The following is an 18,892-nucleotide window of genomic DNA, read 5'->3' on the forward strand; positions in this document are numbered from 1 at the left end:
TTTATATATACAGTTACATTGTGGAGAGATAACTAGCTTTGTTTTCAAGAACATGTCAATATTCAAATTACAGAACTAACTAAATCAGGCCACGTGCCTTACAAAAAAGGTATTAATCTTCAATGTCAATGCTGATGATAAACCTGCTTCAAGTATTTTAAAGCAATTACTTGCTGCTGCTGCCCCTGCAATTTCTCTAGTTCTTTCTTCAGCTCTTCTGAATACCACCTCTCCTCCTAAGGTGGGGGGAAAAAAAAAAAAAAGGGAGATGGGGGAGAGAGAACTGTAAATTTGGTTGCTTAAGACAGTGGAACACTTTGCAATTTGAAACAAAGAACCAAGTGCAAGTAAAAATACATTTCCAACCTTCAGTGAGGCTTGCAAGTCTTGGACTTCTTGTCGGAGCAGTGATACTTCATCTCTGAATAAATATATCCACAGAGTGGAGAAAATGAATACGCAGTGGTTATATTTTGTCAATTACATACAAGTTATCACTCCAGTTATTTAATACATGTTATAAAATAACAACATTATATAAATACAACTTTCACAATTATAAATAGTTATTTTTAGATTTTTTGAAACTTGGAACAAACCAGATTAATAGATACTTATTAGTTTGTTTTGCACATCATGTGCAAATGCTAAACATATTAATTGGGTAAGTAAAGAAATAAATATGCAAAAAGTCTCATCAAAACAATGTAAATCTAACTCGGTGCATCAGCTCAACCACATGAGTTCAGAATGGCAAAACTGCACTGGGACATTTAACTGTTTTGCATGCCTTCTTATGAAAAGGACAGGTCTATTCTCCTTCACTTTCCGTATCATGTAAAGGAACACTGCTAAGAGACAGCACGCTATCTTACTCCTTTTGAAACACGCGGTTACATAATTTTTCATCCACACAGCAATTCGCTATGCCCCACAGAAACACTCACTTAATGGTCTGAATGTTTAAAGCCTTGGGATTTTAAATTCTCGAATCTCGTGCTCAAGCCTCCATCCATGCAAGAACGCAAGATCCAAGGCTAAAATTGTCACTAATTGATTTAGACAGCAGTTCTAAATCACAGCTCTCCTTACAGAATCGCACAACCATACATACAAGGATAATGTTGCATTACTGAGATACAGCCACTCCAAATATACAGGTCATTATAATAATGCAAACATACCCTTTCTTATTGTTTGCACAGTGGCAACACTGAGGAATAAACAGAATATAGGTATGCGGGTGCCAATGCCAACAAATTCTCTCAGTTTTATACCACACAATTTTATTGCTGCTGTGCTGCATTATCCCCTCCTCCACAGATGTTCTTTTAAATTACCTTATACTTAGGAGAAAAAAAAACACCAAAGCAAGCTATTCTTCAGCTAAACTGGAAAGGAATAGATTCAACCTGCATTAACAGATTAACATCAGGTCAGGGTCATCAAGAAGCAAGTGAAACACATGCACGTGAACCAGCGAAGCAAGAACTCCAAGGTGGGCCAATTGTAATGGCAAAACAAACATGGGATATTGGGAGGCTGAATTTTTTTCAGAGGAAGATTTTCTGCTATTTACACATTATTCTGCCCGAGACATTCACTGGAGGTTTGCAAATACACCTTTAGTGAGACAGGTGTAGCTGTAATCCAAAACCTATACGTTGGTTGGGGGTGGAAAAGAGGCAGCAGCTTTCTCACCAGTATAAGTAAGTAAATCAGCTAATATTCACACGTAAAATTATAAGTAAAATCTTGGGCAGGTGAACCAGTTAACTGTACTGAAGTTGGGCCTGAGCATATACCAGATCTGCAGTACTAAAGCATTGAAGATCTTCTGGTCTTTGTAGTAGATAAAAGGTTTTGAGCTGTACAAAAAGAGAGAGAGTTTGTAATGTAAGGACCCTTCTACAGTAGTTGCCTCGATATTCCCAACACAACTTTGCTTTACAGTTTTAAGATGAAACCTAAATTCAGCTTAACTGACTTGTGGAAAATGAATGGGGGGGGGGGCGGAGAAAAATATAAGGGATCACTCTAGATAACTGTAACTTTGTTTTTCTTACTGCCATCCAAATCCCCCTTTCTGCTAGGGCTGTTACAATCCCTTCCTCCTCTCAGCACATCTCAGCCTCACCATCTGGCATATCCTTACTATCCTGCTTATGCTCCACTCCATTCCCCACCTGTAATTCCAGTGCCTCCATCCTAGCATCAGGTACCAATTGCCTTGATAAATCACACTGGGAACAGTTACACGATTTACCCTTGGCACTTAATTACGGTAGTTTATTGGGGAGGAGGGAGGAGAAGAGGACACAATGTAATTCATAGTACCTAGCTTTCTCTATTGACTATAGGAGGAACTTCACCTCCCAATCCTGCCCTATGAATTACATGTAAGTTTCACCCCTAGACTGCTAACAGTGGCTCCCGGCTGCAGGCTGCAATATTTCTTTAATGTGGTATTCCAAATCTTGGGAAAACATATTTATGTTGAATGAGAGTTTTCTCAAGCAAGCATGCAACTGAGAAACATTAAAGAACGCCACACTAACAAGGAAGAAATAGCTCATGTGTTACACAACAGCTCTCACCAGACTCCCTTCACTCCATCCAAACTCCCTGACCTTGTCCACTTTTTCAATTATATGAGGGAAAAGAAAACCACTTGTCCTTAAACTGTCAAAAACCAGGAAAAAAATAAATAAATTTCACCAGCCAACATCTGGTTGACATTGGAAACTTGCAGGCATAAAAATAAATCTTTCATAAACTATATAAACAATGCAGTTATGACCAATCATTCCTCCCATGTGAATGCTATTATTCTACTGAGAGTATAATTTCAGGTCTAAGCTATATCACTCCAAAAAGGCTTAAATCAGACAGAGAAGAAATACTCATTCTTGAATAAATGTACACACAGGAAACCCAATGTAACTCCACTAGTACCCTATCACTTTCTCCTATATAAAGCCCTAATTTTGATTTCTTTTGTTGCAGCAGCTGGGAGAGAAGGCATCTGTGCATGAAGACACGACCTCTGCTAATGCTGGCTCCTGCTGGCTTGCCAGCTCTGCACAATACTGTGGAGATACGGATCTTCATTCGGAAAACTACTGAACTATGTTACCTTCCATACTCTTTTCTCACCAAAGAACCACCCTCTCTTGAATTAGTTACATAAAAACATGTATTTCTTTCAATGTAATTATTCATCATTTTGGGTCACAGTTCTACTAGTGACAAAATATTTGAACCATTTCCTTCCAGCACTGGCAGAAGCCAGCTGCGCCACCAGGTCACGCTGCAAGTACCTCTGTTGGCTGAATGAGGCCACAGGCAGCTGCTACATACCACTGGTCTCAAAAATAAAACAACCTGGTATTTTTCCTAGGAATATATTTAACAATACAGTTTTGACCAAACAGTTAAATAAATAAATTAGAGAAGATTTCTGAAGATCAGCATGGAATTTATGGAACACAGAAGGAGAAACAGTGACACAGAAACTTCTCAGATTTGCAAATAACTAGGTAATATGGGAACCTATTTAGGCAAATACTGATGCTGTAATTACCCAGTAAGTACCCTAACTACCCAGGGACAAAATCAGGTTTCTTCTCCATCTTCAGAGTTGTCCTCCCTCACCCTCAAAAGATGAAATTTCAAGCTCTATGCCAAAAATTAGGAGGAACCTCTATTTTTTCTGCCACACTCCTAAAAATCTGTAATATTGCATTGTCAGCTGCATGAGAAACAGGTAATTTAATTAACAATATAAACATGTGTATCTGATTTTCATTTATTGTCAGATCAATATCAGCCAACATAAGTTCCAAGCTGCTTTTTAACTGTAGTTGGAAATGGGGCATGAACATTTAAATACCTGACTACATAATTAAGTGTTCAAACTAATACAGCCTTCAGTGTAATTAGAAGCAGCTCAACAATGACACAAAAGCACATGCACAAATGAGTACTGTTGCACCTTTCCGGTGACAGATGACCTTCCCCTCCATGAGTTGAATCACTGCCAGAATTATGAACTGCTTCATAGTGCTTGAACAGCTCCTCAGCTGATCCATGAGACTTCATACAGAGAGGACAAATAAAGCCCTATTATAAGAAAGAAAAGAAAAAAAAAAGGCAAGAAGTAAAATTTTGGGTTTTTTCATCTTATTTTTTAAACAAAATTCTAAATTTCATTTGCACATCTAAAAGGTAGCAAATACAATTGCTAAGATTCATGCTAATTATTTCATGCTCTGATAACAGTTTTGGCAATTAAAAAGTCAGCAAATGACTACAAAAGTCATATTCCATTATTCAGTGGGGTGTTTTTTTCCCCAACAACATTACATACTAGCAACAAAACCTTTATTTAGAAAAATAAGAAGTCATTTCAGAAGGACTGCTCTGCAATTTCTTCCCCATCAAGAAAAGAATTTTCCATACAACTTTTCATAAAATCAGATTCTTCCTCCAAAGAGGAGGTACGGTTTGGATTTTGGACTTAAAAAAAGGAGATACAAAAACCCACTCTAAAGCACAGCTATTCATACACCTATTACCACCGTATTCAGGCTACTGATTTTAACATGGGCCAGAAGATTAAGAACCACTTTTTACCCCGTATATAATTAGTTAGTAAATGCAACTCAGAGAAATACTACCTCAAGAAAATCAGATCTCTACAGCCTGAAGAATCAGAAATCATCCATTTTCATTCCAGCATATTTACTGCAAGCTTACCAGAGTGAAAATTTAGCAGAACGATGCCCGCATGCTACCCATTAGCCCACAGACACATGAAAACAGTAAAGATTATGTACCTTTAAACATATGTGGAGTGTCCAAACTGCAATCCATCTCATTCTACCTAGCAACCTATTACACCTGTTTTTAGGTGCTGGACTTTATATTGATTCTTCATTCATTTCGTTATCATGCCCACTCTGAGTTCAGTTCCCATTTACACTACAGCTCGTATGCACCACAGTGGCAAAACAGAGACATTTCAAAGTGAGAGGAAACAATTTAGTCTCACGTTAAAGGCTCCCTGTAATTCCAAACCGTGCAGAGAGAACCTCATGTAAATGAGATTAAGGCCCCCAGTTTCTTAAAATAATTTCAAATACACTTTTGCATATTTATGTTACCCTTAAGTCCCTTATGCCCATACAAATTGTAGTGCACTCCAACGCTAAACCAAGGCTCTCCAGTATCCAACATGAGAGTACTCCTGTGGGATTATCACACCATGTAACATATGCTCCCATATGATTTCTGAAGGACGTATGACGAGCTTTGACACTCCTTTTCTTCTCTCAACTTAGTGTTTGGCTGTTATGAGACAAGCAAAAAAACTTTAAATATTACTCCAAAATAAACATACTGAATGTGTATGTTGATACCCACAATAGCACTCATTTTCTAACTTGACATTCATAGTATTTTGGTTCACTAGTCACTAAAAATTCAACAACCAAACACTTACATGGATTTAACCCAGGAGAACTATCACATTCAGCTACTCAAACATGGCCAGAGCTCCAGAGCACTGAACAGGGACTTCGTAACTGCTATTATTTGTTCAATGTTTCAGAAATAAATAACTACTGTTTCTTATCAAACCCACCACATATCAAATTGAAGACTAATTTTGGTGCAACTAGATCAAACAAAACAATATACTCTTTCCTAAGCAGACAACAAGCATTTACCCTTAATAACCATTTATTTATTTCCAGAATTGATCATCACAGTTTCACTCCAGATTAAAACAAGTTAACTCATATATATGTACACATGCCAAAATGGGTACAGAAAATGGGTTAAACTACTGCCCAAGATTTTCCAGTTATGTTTATCTGATACAGTTATGATATAACTATGTGATGACAGTGAGAGTCACTCTGAGTAAAAGAACCAGAGGGAGATTCCTGGCAAATAGCAATGGCAATGAACTATAAGAGGGGTCAAAAAGCAAGGGATTCCTTTCTCCTAGTAGGTGAGAGCAATCAGTCTCATATAGTGATGCTGCAACAGCATCCTTTTGGGATGAAATGCTACTGAGCAGTTCTCAATGTTTAGTTTAGTTTCCCAGGGATGGGGAGGTCTGCTGTTCACAGGGAAAAGCAAATGCTCCTCCTAGCACCAATAAGTGCATCTGGAAAGAACAAGTGTAAAAAATTGCTCTTGACTCTCCTTCTTTTTGTCCTTTAATTCTTTCCATTTAAACAGCAAAGTCTGTTTCTTTGCTTGTTTCTTGTGGGTTTTTTTGTGGTTGGGTTTAATTCTATGGAAATAGGAGTCCTGGAGAAGAGGAAAAAATAGATTATATGTGCAATTAGCCGAAGGGGACAGCAATCAATCATTTGTCTTGGTTATGAGGCAAAGCCAGCCCAAGATTTCCCAGGCAGGCAGGCAGATCTGAAGGCAGTGGCTGCAAGGACAAGGGGCCAGAGGCAGAGGAGAGCCACTGAGCCAAGGGAATGTGCTGCAGCCAAGAGTCCGTGAGGTGGACAGGAGCTCTGGGAAGGCCGACACACTGTCACCAGCAGAGGGGGAAAAGCATGGACAAAAATCCCCTCTTTATAGCAAAAACCACCTTCAATGGCTTTAAACTAAAAGAGGGTAGATTTAGATTTAGGAAAAAATTTAGGAAAAAATTTTTCACTGTGAGGGTGGTGAGGCACTGGAACAGGTTGCCCAGAGAAGTTGTGGAGGCCCCATGCCTGGGAGTGTTCAAGGCCAGATTGGATGGGGCTTTGGGCAACGTGGTCTAGTGGAGGGTGTCCCTGCCCATGGCAGGGGGGTTGGAACTAGGTGATCTTTGAGGTCCCTTCCAAACCGTTCCATGATTCTATGATTCTTCTCACAGGGGTAAAAAGTGATCAACCGCCAGCCCCAGGCTCTCCACTGCTGTGACCATGGCCGGCGCTCGCTTTTAGGGGATCTAGCACTGTTGGAATCAGCGCTGGGTTACGGCTCTCACACGCACCCTTACTTTAATGTAACATTTCCTAGAGGTCTGATGCACAAGAGAGTAAGATGTCTACTCTCTAACAGAGTGAGATGTCGCCCTTCTATAACGGAGCATCCTGCACTGGCTCCTACAGCTGCCGGCACCACCACTCGCACATCAGAGCCTTAAACCGCACAAACCCATGACCCGGCTGTGTCTCGCAGGTTGGTAATACTCAGATGTTGACTCGGATGTCAGCAGCATTAATTCAGTTCTCTTTAGAGTAAGAAAATCAAAATTTTCCTGGATGCAACAGGATCTTCCTGGGCACCAGACAGTAACAGACAGAACTGTAAAGGTTTCCTGGACCTGCAATGATTAGCCCCAGGTGACAATCTTGTTGGGGGACTTGGGTTAGTGGGTCTCTCACTTCATCTCTTTTTAAGAAAATTGAGTCGTTACAACCATGACATGTAACGCTGGTCAGCACAACTTGCGGGAGCTGAGGTGTGTTTTGCAGTAAGTCTTGGCTCCCTTAACTAAGAGACTCCTTTTCAGAAGCAGCACGTATGAGAGCAGTGTTCTTGTATTTGAAGAAGGAAGCGAGTATATAAAACATGCACAGTTATACTTTTCAAAAGCTGCATTTGCCAGGAGACACTTGGTAGGTTTCATTTTAAAATGCATTTAGGAGTTACTCTGCATAAAGCACAGTCACAGAGAAGTGAAAGGCAATTCATATTCTTCATTTAATAAAAGCAAAGACATCACTCAGTCCCTGCAGCGCTGCACCTAAGGCCTAACTCCCTAATTGATGTTTCTGATTGGGTTTTATCTTTCACTTTACACAAGAAGAAAAGAGCCCAAAAGAAGTTAAAGGATGATTAGTTGGGTTTTGTTTTTATAAATACAGAATCTTTCCACCAGGAAATGACAATTTATTGAATCCAAACCTTTTTGCAGATGCCTCAGTTAATGAGAAATAAAAATAAAACCATGACAACCACATGCACAAGTTTTTATCAGGAAAGAGTTTTTAAGATCACCACAGAATTGCTGAAGCAAGAACAGTAAAAAAGAAAAGGAATCCAAACCAAAACCCCACATACGTGCACAAACAAGCCCCTAGGAGACAGCACACAATCTACAGCTCAAAATAGCTCCTGGCCCAGCGGTCAAGGCATTTCAGTGAGAGAGAGGTGCTAAACTTCAAATCCCAATTTTCCCATCCCAAGGGAAATGTTTCTCTTTTGGGTGGACACCTGCGAGCCATGTGAGCCATGCCTACCACCCACCACCTCCACAGTACCACACTGTTTGCAGTGGGACAGCCCTTCCTTGGTCCAAAGACTCCAAAACATATCAATTGCACTCGGAGCAGAACAGAAATTCCTATGTAGAGGTTTTGTAGGAAAGTGTCTTGCCTCAGCTTGAGTTGTAATGCTGAATTTTCCCAAAGATCTCTGACTCCGTGGAAGCAAAAGAGGCTTGTTTACTTGCCTTTCTCAAGGAAGACTTAAGAATAAGACTGTAGAAGAATGTTTGTAGCTATTTTTCCTCTCTAATCATTAAGAGTTATTTTCAGACCTGATAAAGTTAAGCTCCTCAGTGCTCTCTCTCCTAAAAGGCATACAGGGTAAATCATTCCTTTTGGGTAACATTAATATTCGTACGAATCATTAATACAGCATTCTTTGGGAAGTACGCCAGGATGCTAAAAGCAACACTGGAAGGAAACTCTCGCCACAAGAACTACCATATTTATTTTTATTGTGCCAATATAATTCACAGGGATATTAACTGTTGGAAGAACTTTGGCCTCCCCACATCAAAACACACTGCCCAGCAAGAACAGCAGCATGGACCCACAGGCACACAACCAGGCTGGCTGCAGGCTACCGTAGAGCCCTCCTAATCCTCAGATGATTTTAAAATTGATTCAGGAAGTAGTTTATGTAACAAAAAAAATTAACGTATAGGACCAAATGGATTCTGTTTCTCTGGCTTCTCCTTGTATTACTCTGTAGGACTGGGGGGGAGTAGGGTAGTAGTATAAAAATACATTTCTGAAAATTTCAGCCTTCTCAGAATATTTTCTTACTTGTAATGGTTTTTTCCTCATCATTCTGCACAAATCTGATCTAACGAAGTTGGGTAGTATGACAAGACATTTTGAAAAGCAGCGTTTTCCTTAATCCCTAGCAAAGAAAATCAAAGATTTTCAAAGATATTCCCTCAACACGCTGAAGGCTCCGGCATGAGGTTTAAAGAAATAACCAAACATTTACATGTAGCTGTCTACTCCCCAGTCACTACCAATGGAGAGCTATTCAACACAATTAACGGAAGAAGAAACTTTTCGGCTGACTTAACAAATGTGTATACCACACACATGTAGGGTCAGTGTAACAGCTCCCTGGGCTCCATCATCGATAACTGGAGCTTGAGACACCTACATATACATGCATTAAATCTGTCTTCATCTGCCAACTGCTCTTTTTTCCCCCAGAGCTTTAATGAAATGATCTTTGTAGAGCTAATATGAAATCTTAAGTAATTAATGAGTGAAAGCGCAGCTTACTTTATTCAAAGCTCCTTTCTCACAAATTAAAACTGGAGTTATCTGACAGAAAAAAGATGACAAGATGACACTTCTGGAAGGACAGTCCCATGGACAAAACAGATTTTACAGGATGGAATTCAGATTTGCTCATCCAGTTGAAGTCCAAGAAAAAAGGTACCCTATTTAAGTTTGAAAGTCACAGCCATAACTATGCAGCTTCCTTAACATTTTCTTGAAATATCTGATGACTGTCTAGTCTATTCTCCAATCCCATTTTAATATTGCATAGAACTGAACAAGTGGTCACATTTAGGCTGCTATAATTGCTGCTGATCCACAGCTGTGTGTGGTAGAGAGCCATATAGCACGAAGAGCACCCACAGAGCTCTATTTGCTAATACAAAGAGAGCTTCTGCAACATCTTGAATTTTTATCCCAGCAATTATGTCATGAGTCAAGCTTAAAGAACCAAGGAACTTTGCTGTTTTCCACTGAGAAGTCAGTTTTATTCCACAAAGACTCTTCTTGGAAAATATTTAAATACTGTGGTGAACAAAAAAACCCAACAAAAAGCAACCAAACCACACAGAATTTCAGTATAATTGATACTTTTACCATACGGAAAAGATGAGTGACTATTCTATCATACACACGCTACAGGACAGCTTAGCCCAGTCCAGTATGCACTTTAACATGCTTGGAATTCACATGATCAGGCTTTAAGTTTAAATAAATTTGAGTTTCTGGGCTTCATCTTTGACCTTCCAGAAACACTAGGCCAGCGCTCAAGCCTACAGCTTGTTTCAAGTGAGCCACATGAACAAAAAACAGTAACTGTGATTCAAGCCCAAAGCTGTAACACCGTCCAGTCATGACCTATGTTTGCCCATGTCTCAGAACCCAGACTTACACTAACAACTCTTTCACAACTATATTGGTACGATAAGCTGTATGCTGTGAATAAAGTCCAGAGCATTTAAAAACTGAAAGTAAGTTCAAGAGCTGTAAGGCATGTTCACATGCTCAGAGGCATAAACACTTTTCTGGAGTCAATTTTAGGTTTTGTGTGTCATGAGTATTTGGAAAAATTCTAAATTCATTATTCACATTTTTCCACTGCAGGTGAACCTCCACAACCTTCCCTGACACAAGACACACATCTTCACCAGCATTTAAATAGTGAGCCTAAGCTAAAATTCAGATATTCTCCAGTTACACAGTGATTTAAAGGCTGAAACGTTTAACAGGATGGAAGATTAGGAACTGTAAATACTTAGGGCCAGAGGACAGATACATACTGATGTTTCAGAGCTGAAAGATATATCAAGTGGTTTCTAGGTTTTACGTCCCAAATATATATTTAAGCAATTAACTGAATCCTTAGGAAGTTCTCAGAGGCAGATTAAATTGTCTGCCTAGACAGCAAGGGCAAGACCACATTTCATAATTTATTTCAGAAGTCTTACATACTGATTAAAAAAAAACCCATGAGATATATAAGTTAAAGAATAAATAAACTGGGTCACTCCCTTTATATATTGTTAAAAGGAAAATACAGTTGACATTATTTCCATGCCTTCCACCAGAAAAAGTCCTTTCCTCTGTGTTTACATAAACAGTAAGATGACAGTGGCTTCCTCAGATAAGATCTCTATTTAATCATTAGAAAAGCGGGTCAAAAGGTCATGTTTTATGTAATTAAAACCTGCAGTCCATTTCAATTTTACAAGCAAGTATTTAACTTTCTGAACAAAACCAAAAAAGGTGTCTCACTACAGTTTATTTTATACCAGACTGCACTCGATGTCTTCCCAGAAAAGAAGCTGGATTCTTCCTGAGAAGAATAGAACCAACATAATTTCTAGTTCAGTTCTCTTCTGTTTTTATTACTATTGATGAGTAAGACTACAATTCTGTCACAACCTACAAGACTATGATTTTGTCACAAATTAGAAATCCTAATCTAGTGGACTCTCTATTTCTTAAAGAAAAGTCGCATCACATGGCCAAGTCAAATCAAACCAGTATCTCTAATTCTTCATTCTCTTAGTATTGTTCAGATGTTGCAGCAAATAAATGTATTAATGTAGCTCAACCAATTATTTTTGTTCCTGTGCAAAACAGGCAAGTACTGTTGAGGTGAAAACAGCCACCGCAACCTAATTTGAGAAGCGACTGAAAGAGCAGCCAAAGAGAATAAAATATCAGCATTAAAGCATTGACATGATGTTCTGTGCAAAACCAGTCCGCAACATTCCAAGGGCATCCATAAAAACAGAAGATGCAATCAATTGCATCTACAGTAAGAGACAAGAAGGAAAAAAACCCACCATAAAGGATGAGGTATTTTCAAAGAAAGACAAAAAAACACCCATTTTTGCACAACTAGTATGCCAATTTACACTCCAGGCAATCCTGCTATGAAAAGTCTGTTCAGAAAACAACAGGGCTGTATCTTGCTTGTATTAGCTAAGAAATATATATTTACTAAATATCTGGAAAGTTATGAAGACTACCCAAAAGAATTGTTTAAAAATTGCCTTAGATTTAGCCTAGTTGTATACAAGACAATAGATAGTAACAGCCACTATATTCTAAACATTGCAGGAGTACCATACAGTGGGTTTTTTGGATGCCTCAGGAGAAACCGGGAAGGGAGGTCTGAAACTAAGCCTCTCTGACTCACTGTTCAGATGTCCTGAATGTCCAACAGTCAGGAAATGCTGGACATGGTTTAGAAATGTATCATTCCTTTAGGAAAAAGAAAACAAAACAGAAGAAGGCACACAGCTTTTGTTAGTGACACCACTGTATACATGGAAGTTGGGGAACAATGGTCCTGCCTGGGAAAGTGGTGATGTGCATGATGTCCATACGGCATGTATTTGGCTGAGTTGGCTCTATATGGACAGAGACACTTGCCAACATTTTGGTGGTTGTTCCTGCAGCTGAAGAAGCCACTGTCTTTTAAAGTAAGGCTTCATCAGTGCTTGGGGGGCAGGGAAAAGTATTTCACTGTCATTTTCACCAGTTATCATATGGTGCAATCCTTAGTTTGAAACACGAGGGTTGCACAGAGAGCCGTTTAAGAGGAAGACCATAAACAAGGCTGCAGGCGAGTGGCAAGGATCCTTTCCCACCACAGGACATCAGACATCTTCAGGAGCTGCTGGAGTGGGCGCCAGTGACTGAAGTATAAGACCAACTCTCACTGCATGGAGGACAGAGAGGAGGGAAGGGCAAGGAGAACAGAGGGGCAAATCACCTGACACTGCCCTTGCAACATGTCCTATCTCCACATTTGAGGAGAACGCACTGGCAAAAAAACTGAACTTGGGAGCTTCTTCAGCATTGTTTCCAACAAAACGTATTTGAACTTGTCACAGTAGTATCCACAGGCAACAGAAAACCAAACTCAACAATGTTTCATGTCTGCCACATAAGATGGCATTGATAACAGATTATATTCTTCTTATAATGCTGACTCAGGAATGGCAAAGATGGAATGACAGGTGACAACCTGGTTGTGTTGCTGCTTCAGGATCACAATGTGCTTGTTGCAAATGCAAACCATCATTTTCTATCAACAAATGCAAACCATCAGCTTCTCAGTATTCAAGTATTTTAAACTTTACATATTAGTATTGATGATAATGATTAACATATTTCCCCAATTTTTCAATGCTTCTGTGCACAGTGATATAATAAAAGATCAAACTGGGAAAAGATTTTTTTATATATTAGCATTCTTTGTTTCTCACCTCTTCCAAATATTTACTGAATCACTGTTCCAAGAAACACAGCTTTAGCAACAGGAAACAGCAACAGCTAGAAACAACTGAATTTGCATTTCATGTGTTACACTCAATACACAAGTTCTATCAAGTTAAAAAGTTGTAATCAGCTATGGACAAGTAAAAAGTACTGACAAGTAACTAGTGGTGGAAACACAGAAACTCAAAGTGGGCAAGAACCTGCCATCAACTCCATGAAACTATGTTAAACACAACCCAACTTAAATGAAAGAGTAACTTCTTCAGGTAACCACACCACCTCTGATGGCTCCCATCCCACAATCTACTGATACCATTGCATCAGGAATGCCACAATCTATCACTGGCAAGTCACAGCTTATTCATATAAGGCACTTGCATGGTGATCAGATAATACAGAAATAAAAAGCTGACTTGACCACTAACAGAGCTCTACAGATGATCCCTGCGGGAGACACTGAGGAGTCAATTCAAAGCCAGTCTCCAGTTGTCCTGGCTCTCAGGAGGTCCCCCAGCACTCCAGGAGAGCAGTATGGGCCAGTTTTACCACAGATCCTGCTCACTTTAACAGGTGACACTTCACCCTTGAAAAAAGATCTCAAGTAACTCTAGGATAATCAATGTATCAATGGCTTTCATCATCTTTGGGAATAACATCTCATAATTTGAAGTGTTCCCTTCAAAAATAAAGTGTAAATACACATGGAGTGTAGGGAAGGAAAAATACTGGAAATGTTTCATGTGAGAGACAAGTGCAAACCAGAAAGGTAGACATAGATTAATTCTTCTGCTGAATGTATACTTTGGAATCATGCATAAGACATCAAATTATGTTTCAGCAAGGAATCAAAAGAAACAATTTAAAAAGCTGACACCCAAGCCAGGAGAAAAGATGTATGTTCATTTAAAGCAGCCCATTACCAAAGCTATTGAAACAAAATAAACAAGACCCACAGTAACGGCTGGGAGGTCACGAAGCTCCTGTCTTCTTTCTGTCCCAGTGTGCTCATTCTGGTAATGTTCAGACAGATCAGTGGGAGTTACACATGCTTTCATACATAGTGGACAGATGAAGCCCTGTGAAATGTATATTTGTTTTTCAGACACTAATAAAGACAAAAAAGCAGATTTGGAATCAAACGCTGTTCAAATTCTTACACTGAAAGTTCTCTACAATGACCAAAAGCAAAGTCCGTTTTCCTTTTGGAAAGATAGTTTTTGCAAACTGCGTATCAATACCATGGAAAAGGCAAGAAGGAACAGTTATTAAGAACAATGAAAATAAACAAATCTGAAACACACTGTAAAAGCTAGCACTGTGCTGCATACTACTATGTGCTTTCCAGACACTCTCAGTACCCCCTTCACCTGACAGAGGAATAAGCTGCATAACAAATTGCGAATGGACCATGATAAGGCATTATGTCAGATCCATTGTGCAGTTTCCCATGAGGGGTGTTCAGATGTTTCACAGGGAGGCACAAGGGTGATGCGGTGAGATTGCAGAAGTCCCTGTAAATTAATAAGCACATTTGCGGTGGCACGAGAGGCCGAGGTGCCAGTGTGGCCGCACACCTGGCTGGCATGCTCGCTTCAGGAAAAATACACACCTTCCTTGGTAGAATTAAAAAAAAAAAAAAAAAAAGAAAAAGCTCAGCATGCTCACAAGAGATTTATCAAAGCCAAAAAAGTTAAATCAGTTTCTGAAGAACAACAGCTTTACATCTTCAAGACACACACTACATGTTTAAACACCTGGAAAAAGCAGGGTGGATAGTAAAGTGCTGTGGGCTTTTCTGTCCGTGCTGCTGGCTGAAAGATGCCAGCACCCCTGCGGCAGAGCACTACAGAGGCAGGCCAAACAGACTGAACACAACCATCCGTGCACACATGGAAAGGTTAAGGCCCCTTCCAAAAAGCATGTCTGCAGCAAACCCATCTAGCTAACACAGACACATTACACTAATGAAAGCGTAAGCATGCTGGTGGACTCGCTGCAAGCAGAGAGCATTTAGCAACCCTGTACTGTGGATGGAGTTGTACCAGGACCTAAGCTAAAAAGGTAGGATAGGCTCTAATACTTCCTCTTTGGGCAGATTGCACAGTGAATAAAAGATGTGCCTAGACTTGATTACAGGTCTACGTGTGATCTGAAGTGCTGCTGTGGCCACAGACAGGACCGAAACAGATTTTCACCTCTCCTTAACCAAAGAACAGTTTGAATTCAGACTTCCTCACTCCTTTTGTGTCACACTACCATTCTCAAAAATCAGGATTGATTTCAACCAGACTTGAGGAGGTAGGTAACATGAGAATCTGCACAGATTTAATAATTATTCTCCATTTGAATCTTGCAGCAATACAAATTAGAACATCTAGCCAAGAAACTGGAGTGAAAATAAGTCAACTGGATTTCTCACTTTATGCAATACTGGAGAACCAGGTGGGAACATAATGATAAAATGGAGAGTAAACATTCTGCAAAGTCTGGCTACGGTGCTCCTGGGGAGAAGTTCTCAGAGAGACAATACCTCAGGCCAACTGCGCAGGAAAAGGAAGACCAACAGAAAGGCCCACGTTGCAAGCTATAATGTGTGAATCTCAGGAGAGTAAGAACCCATCACCAGCTTCAGAGCTCAGTTTCAAACAGATTTTGAAATTATATGCTAAGGAGAACACCCCACTTACAACTAATGCAACAGATGGTGGAATTATTGACAACTAAAAGATACTTTTTCACATTATACAGTATCAACCAGAAGTGACACGGCAACCTTTGATCTGACCAGTTTCAACTCGGTAGCAAGAAAAGCCAGTGGTGCAATAGTGCAGGCACACCACCACTTTGAAAGCTCTTCCTATGTCAAGAAAATACTACTACATTAGTATTGAGGTATCTTGTGACACCCACCAGCTAACAGAACTGTACAATTTTAGCCAAATTTTGGAAAGAAGAAATTATCCCATTGCACATTTTTATGCCTTAATCGACTACAAAAGTAATGAGGTTTTAGTCTGCAATTTAAGAATATTTATTTGCTTCAGGGCTGGTGTAAACATCCATACAAAACAGATTTGGACTCATAAACGTGTGACAAGTATAACACGCAGCAAAATATTAAGGAATGTCTGATTATACTGACTGTAATAAGGCTTCAAAAATAAGAAATAAACAGTTAGAGATGGAAGGCAGTTAGGATTTTAAACAGCACAGTGAAAGTTTCTCTTATCTTTTACCATAGCAGACATAGGAGTATTTGAATCACAATACACTTTACTCAGTGTAAGACAGGGCACTTTGCTCCCTTTAATGCTGTAATAGGAGTAATTAACCTTGCACTGCATTTGTATGCAAAGCTTGAAACATTTTCAAGCTAAGCAATCAGGCTACATTAGCACAAACTAGCTTCAACAGCCAGTGAAGTCAGTTTGCATTTTTAAGAGTTAATATTTGACAACACTGTAAATCCAAAGACATTGTAATATGGGATTGAAGCAAGAATAACAACTTATTCTGCTGGTTAAGTATGGCATACAGCACATAAAAATGCATAGGATTTACAAGTGATAGATTTATACACCAACACTAAACAAAAAACAACACACTTGATATTTCACAAGGAGGAAGATTCCAGTATACATTATAGTTTAGCAGAAGCAAGGTGAAAAGGGAGTACAAGTGTGATAAAATGTTAAGCCTCATTTTTCAGAACTCTTATAAAAGATTTATTAACAAGGAGTCTTAAGTTTACGTCTCATTGCTTTTAATTTTAATAATTCATCTCTAGGATTACAGGAAGGATTGCTTGTGACCATTTAGATAGATAAGGCTAATTAACATATAAATATGGCCTAGCTTTCCTTTTTTTTATTTAAATAACAACGAATTCTTAGATGACACTTCTGAGCATTATTTAGTACGGCTGTTATTTAGGTAGGGCATCAAAAGTTACTCCCAACAGCTTCATGAATCAGAGAAAGAGCACCCAAGGTTTAAGACTCCAGTCCCATGCACGGTGTACAGTACCTCAGAGGAGCCTTCGTTGTTCACGTCCACGGCATTTCCTGGTGTGGCAGATGAATCTGAATCCGAGCTCTGAGACCCACCTCTACCTGGAGTCTGAAATGGAGAGGGGAAGAGAAAAATGAGTGTCTACAGACTGCATTTAGTAAAGCATGGTATGTATCTATGCAAAGAGCCTCACTTCTACTTGGTGGAATACAGTAGTATTTTCCCTCCACAAGAGTAATGAATTGAACAAGCTGACAAGCAATTATATAATTTTCAGTGCAACACTTCAGCAAAGGCGTTTATCCAAGACTCTCCATGCATCAAAGAACAAGCAGACACCAGAAGCAAAGGCCAGGATTTTAAACAACTTCCCCATGTGCACACTCAACACCAAACACAGAATTAGGCTAAACTCTGTCCTTACATCACTCACTACGATGTTAAATTAGGTCTCTGTATCTCTAAATGCTAGAAATTGCAGTCTAAACAGTTTCAGAAGTAGTATACTAGTATCATAATACTTTCTTGATAACTTGTCCACAATCTGAACAAGCCTTGAAATATCTGAGAGACAGAAAACTAGAGAGTGAGGACCCTGCTGATACAACAAGCACAAAAGCAGGTACACTGCCTTAATTTGGAAAAAATAAAAATAAAAATCGAGCCTGTGGTAAAGCTAAAACATGTTAATCAGTAAGACAATCTATAAAAATAAATTCCTGTGAATATGTTGAAAATTGAAACAACAGTATTGATGTGAAACTATGGATTTAGAGAAAATAAGCAAATAAATTTGAAATGCTACATGATTCAAAATCTAGATAGATGAATCACAGCTTATAATCCTTATTTAACTATAACTTTGATTTAAATTTGATTTAACTTCTCTTACTCATCTCCAGAAAGCCGCTGCTTGACCAATGGCAGAAGAGTTAGCATTCTCAAACATCAGTAAAGAAATTATCTTAATACTGATATGCAATTCTAGTTTCAGCAAAAACAAAAAGTTCATTATCTAATTCCATGATGACAATTGCAAATGAGATGAAGTAATGCTACTGCTGTATTTTAGCCCATCTGGAAATACTTGTAATGCCATAAAGGATTTTCTAATCTAATATAGAGGGATTAAAGATACAGAATTTTAAATATATAGATGCAAATCTACAGAGAGAGGGACAGAAGCAGATAAAGAGTTTTAGTTTCTAGATCTTCGTGTCTTCAAAATCTTACTTGTTTTAGAATTTTCTTCCTCAAATATATCCTCTTTTTTTTTTCCAGACAAATCAGCCAGATAACCTTTTACAACATCTGTAGCATGCATACTTTTCCATACTTCGAAAATAAGAATGTTCTATGTCCAACTTTCATAAAGATAACTGCCTTTTATTACTAATCAAATAAAAGAAAATGTAATAAAAAGTTCAAGTTTACTGATTAAGGACTTAATTCCCAGTGTGATACAGCTCAATTTTAGAAAGACTCCAAAGACTGGCCAAAGGGAAGCGAGGAGGAGTGAAGCAGCAAGCTATCAGGGCTGCGACAGTAAGTGAAGGCGAGGACCATCACTC

The 18,892-nt window shown here is 39.0% G+C and overlaps 1 protein-coding gene across 3 annotated transcripts in view; it reads right to left on the reverse strand.

Moving 5' to 3' along the window:
• Positions 1-18,892, reverse strand: part of EEA1 (early endosome antigen 1) — a 77,816-nt gene that overhangs the window by 51,677 nt on the left and 7,247 nt on the right. For 2 of the 3 annotated variants that reach the window (XM_054826642.1, XM_054826662.1), the window contains exons 2-6: positions 17,337-17,429; positions 14,264-14,386; positions 3,995-4,122; positions 367-421; positions 171-236 (exon numbers count right to left, since the gene is read on the reverse strand). In XM_054826642.1, coding sequence (XP_054682617.1) covers positions 171-236; positions 367-421; positions 3,995-4,122; positions 14,264-14,386; positions 17,337-17,429 — 465 coding nt within the window. The remainder of the gene's footprint in view (positions 1-170; positions 237-366; positions 422-3,994; positions 4,123-14,263; positions 14,387-17,336; positions 17,430-18,892) is intronic. The other variant, XM_054826651.1, reaches the window with a different exon arrangement.

The sequence above is a fragment of the Grus americana genome, chromosome 1 (genome assembly GCF_028858705.1).
Source record: "Grus americana isolate bGruAme1 chromosome 1, bGruAme1.mat, whole genome shotgun sequence".
Taxonomy (NCBI): domain Eukaryota; kingdom Metazoa; phylum Chordata; class Aves; order Gruiformes; family Gruidae; genus Grus; species Grus americana.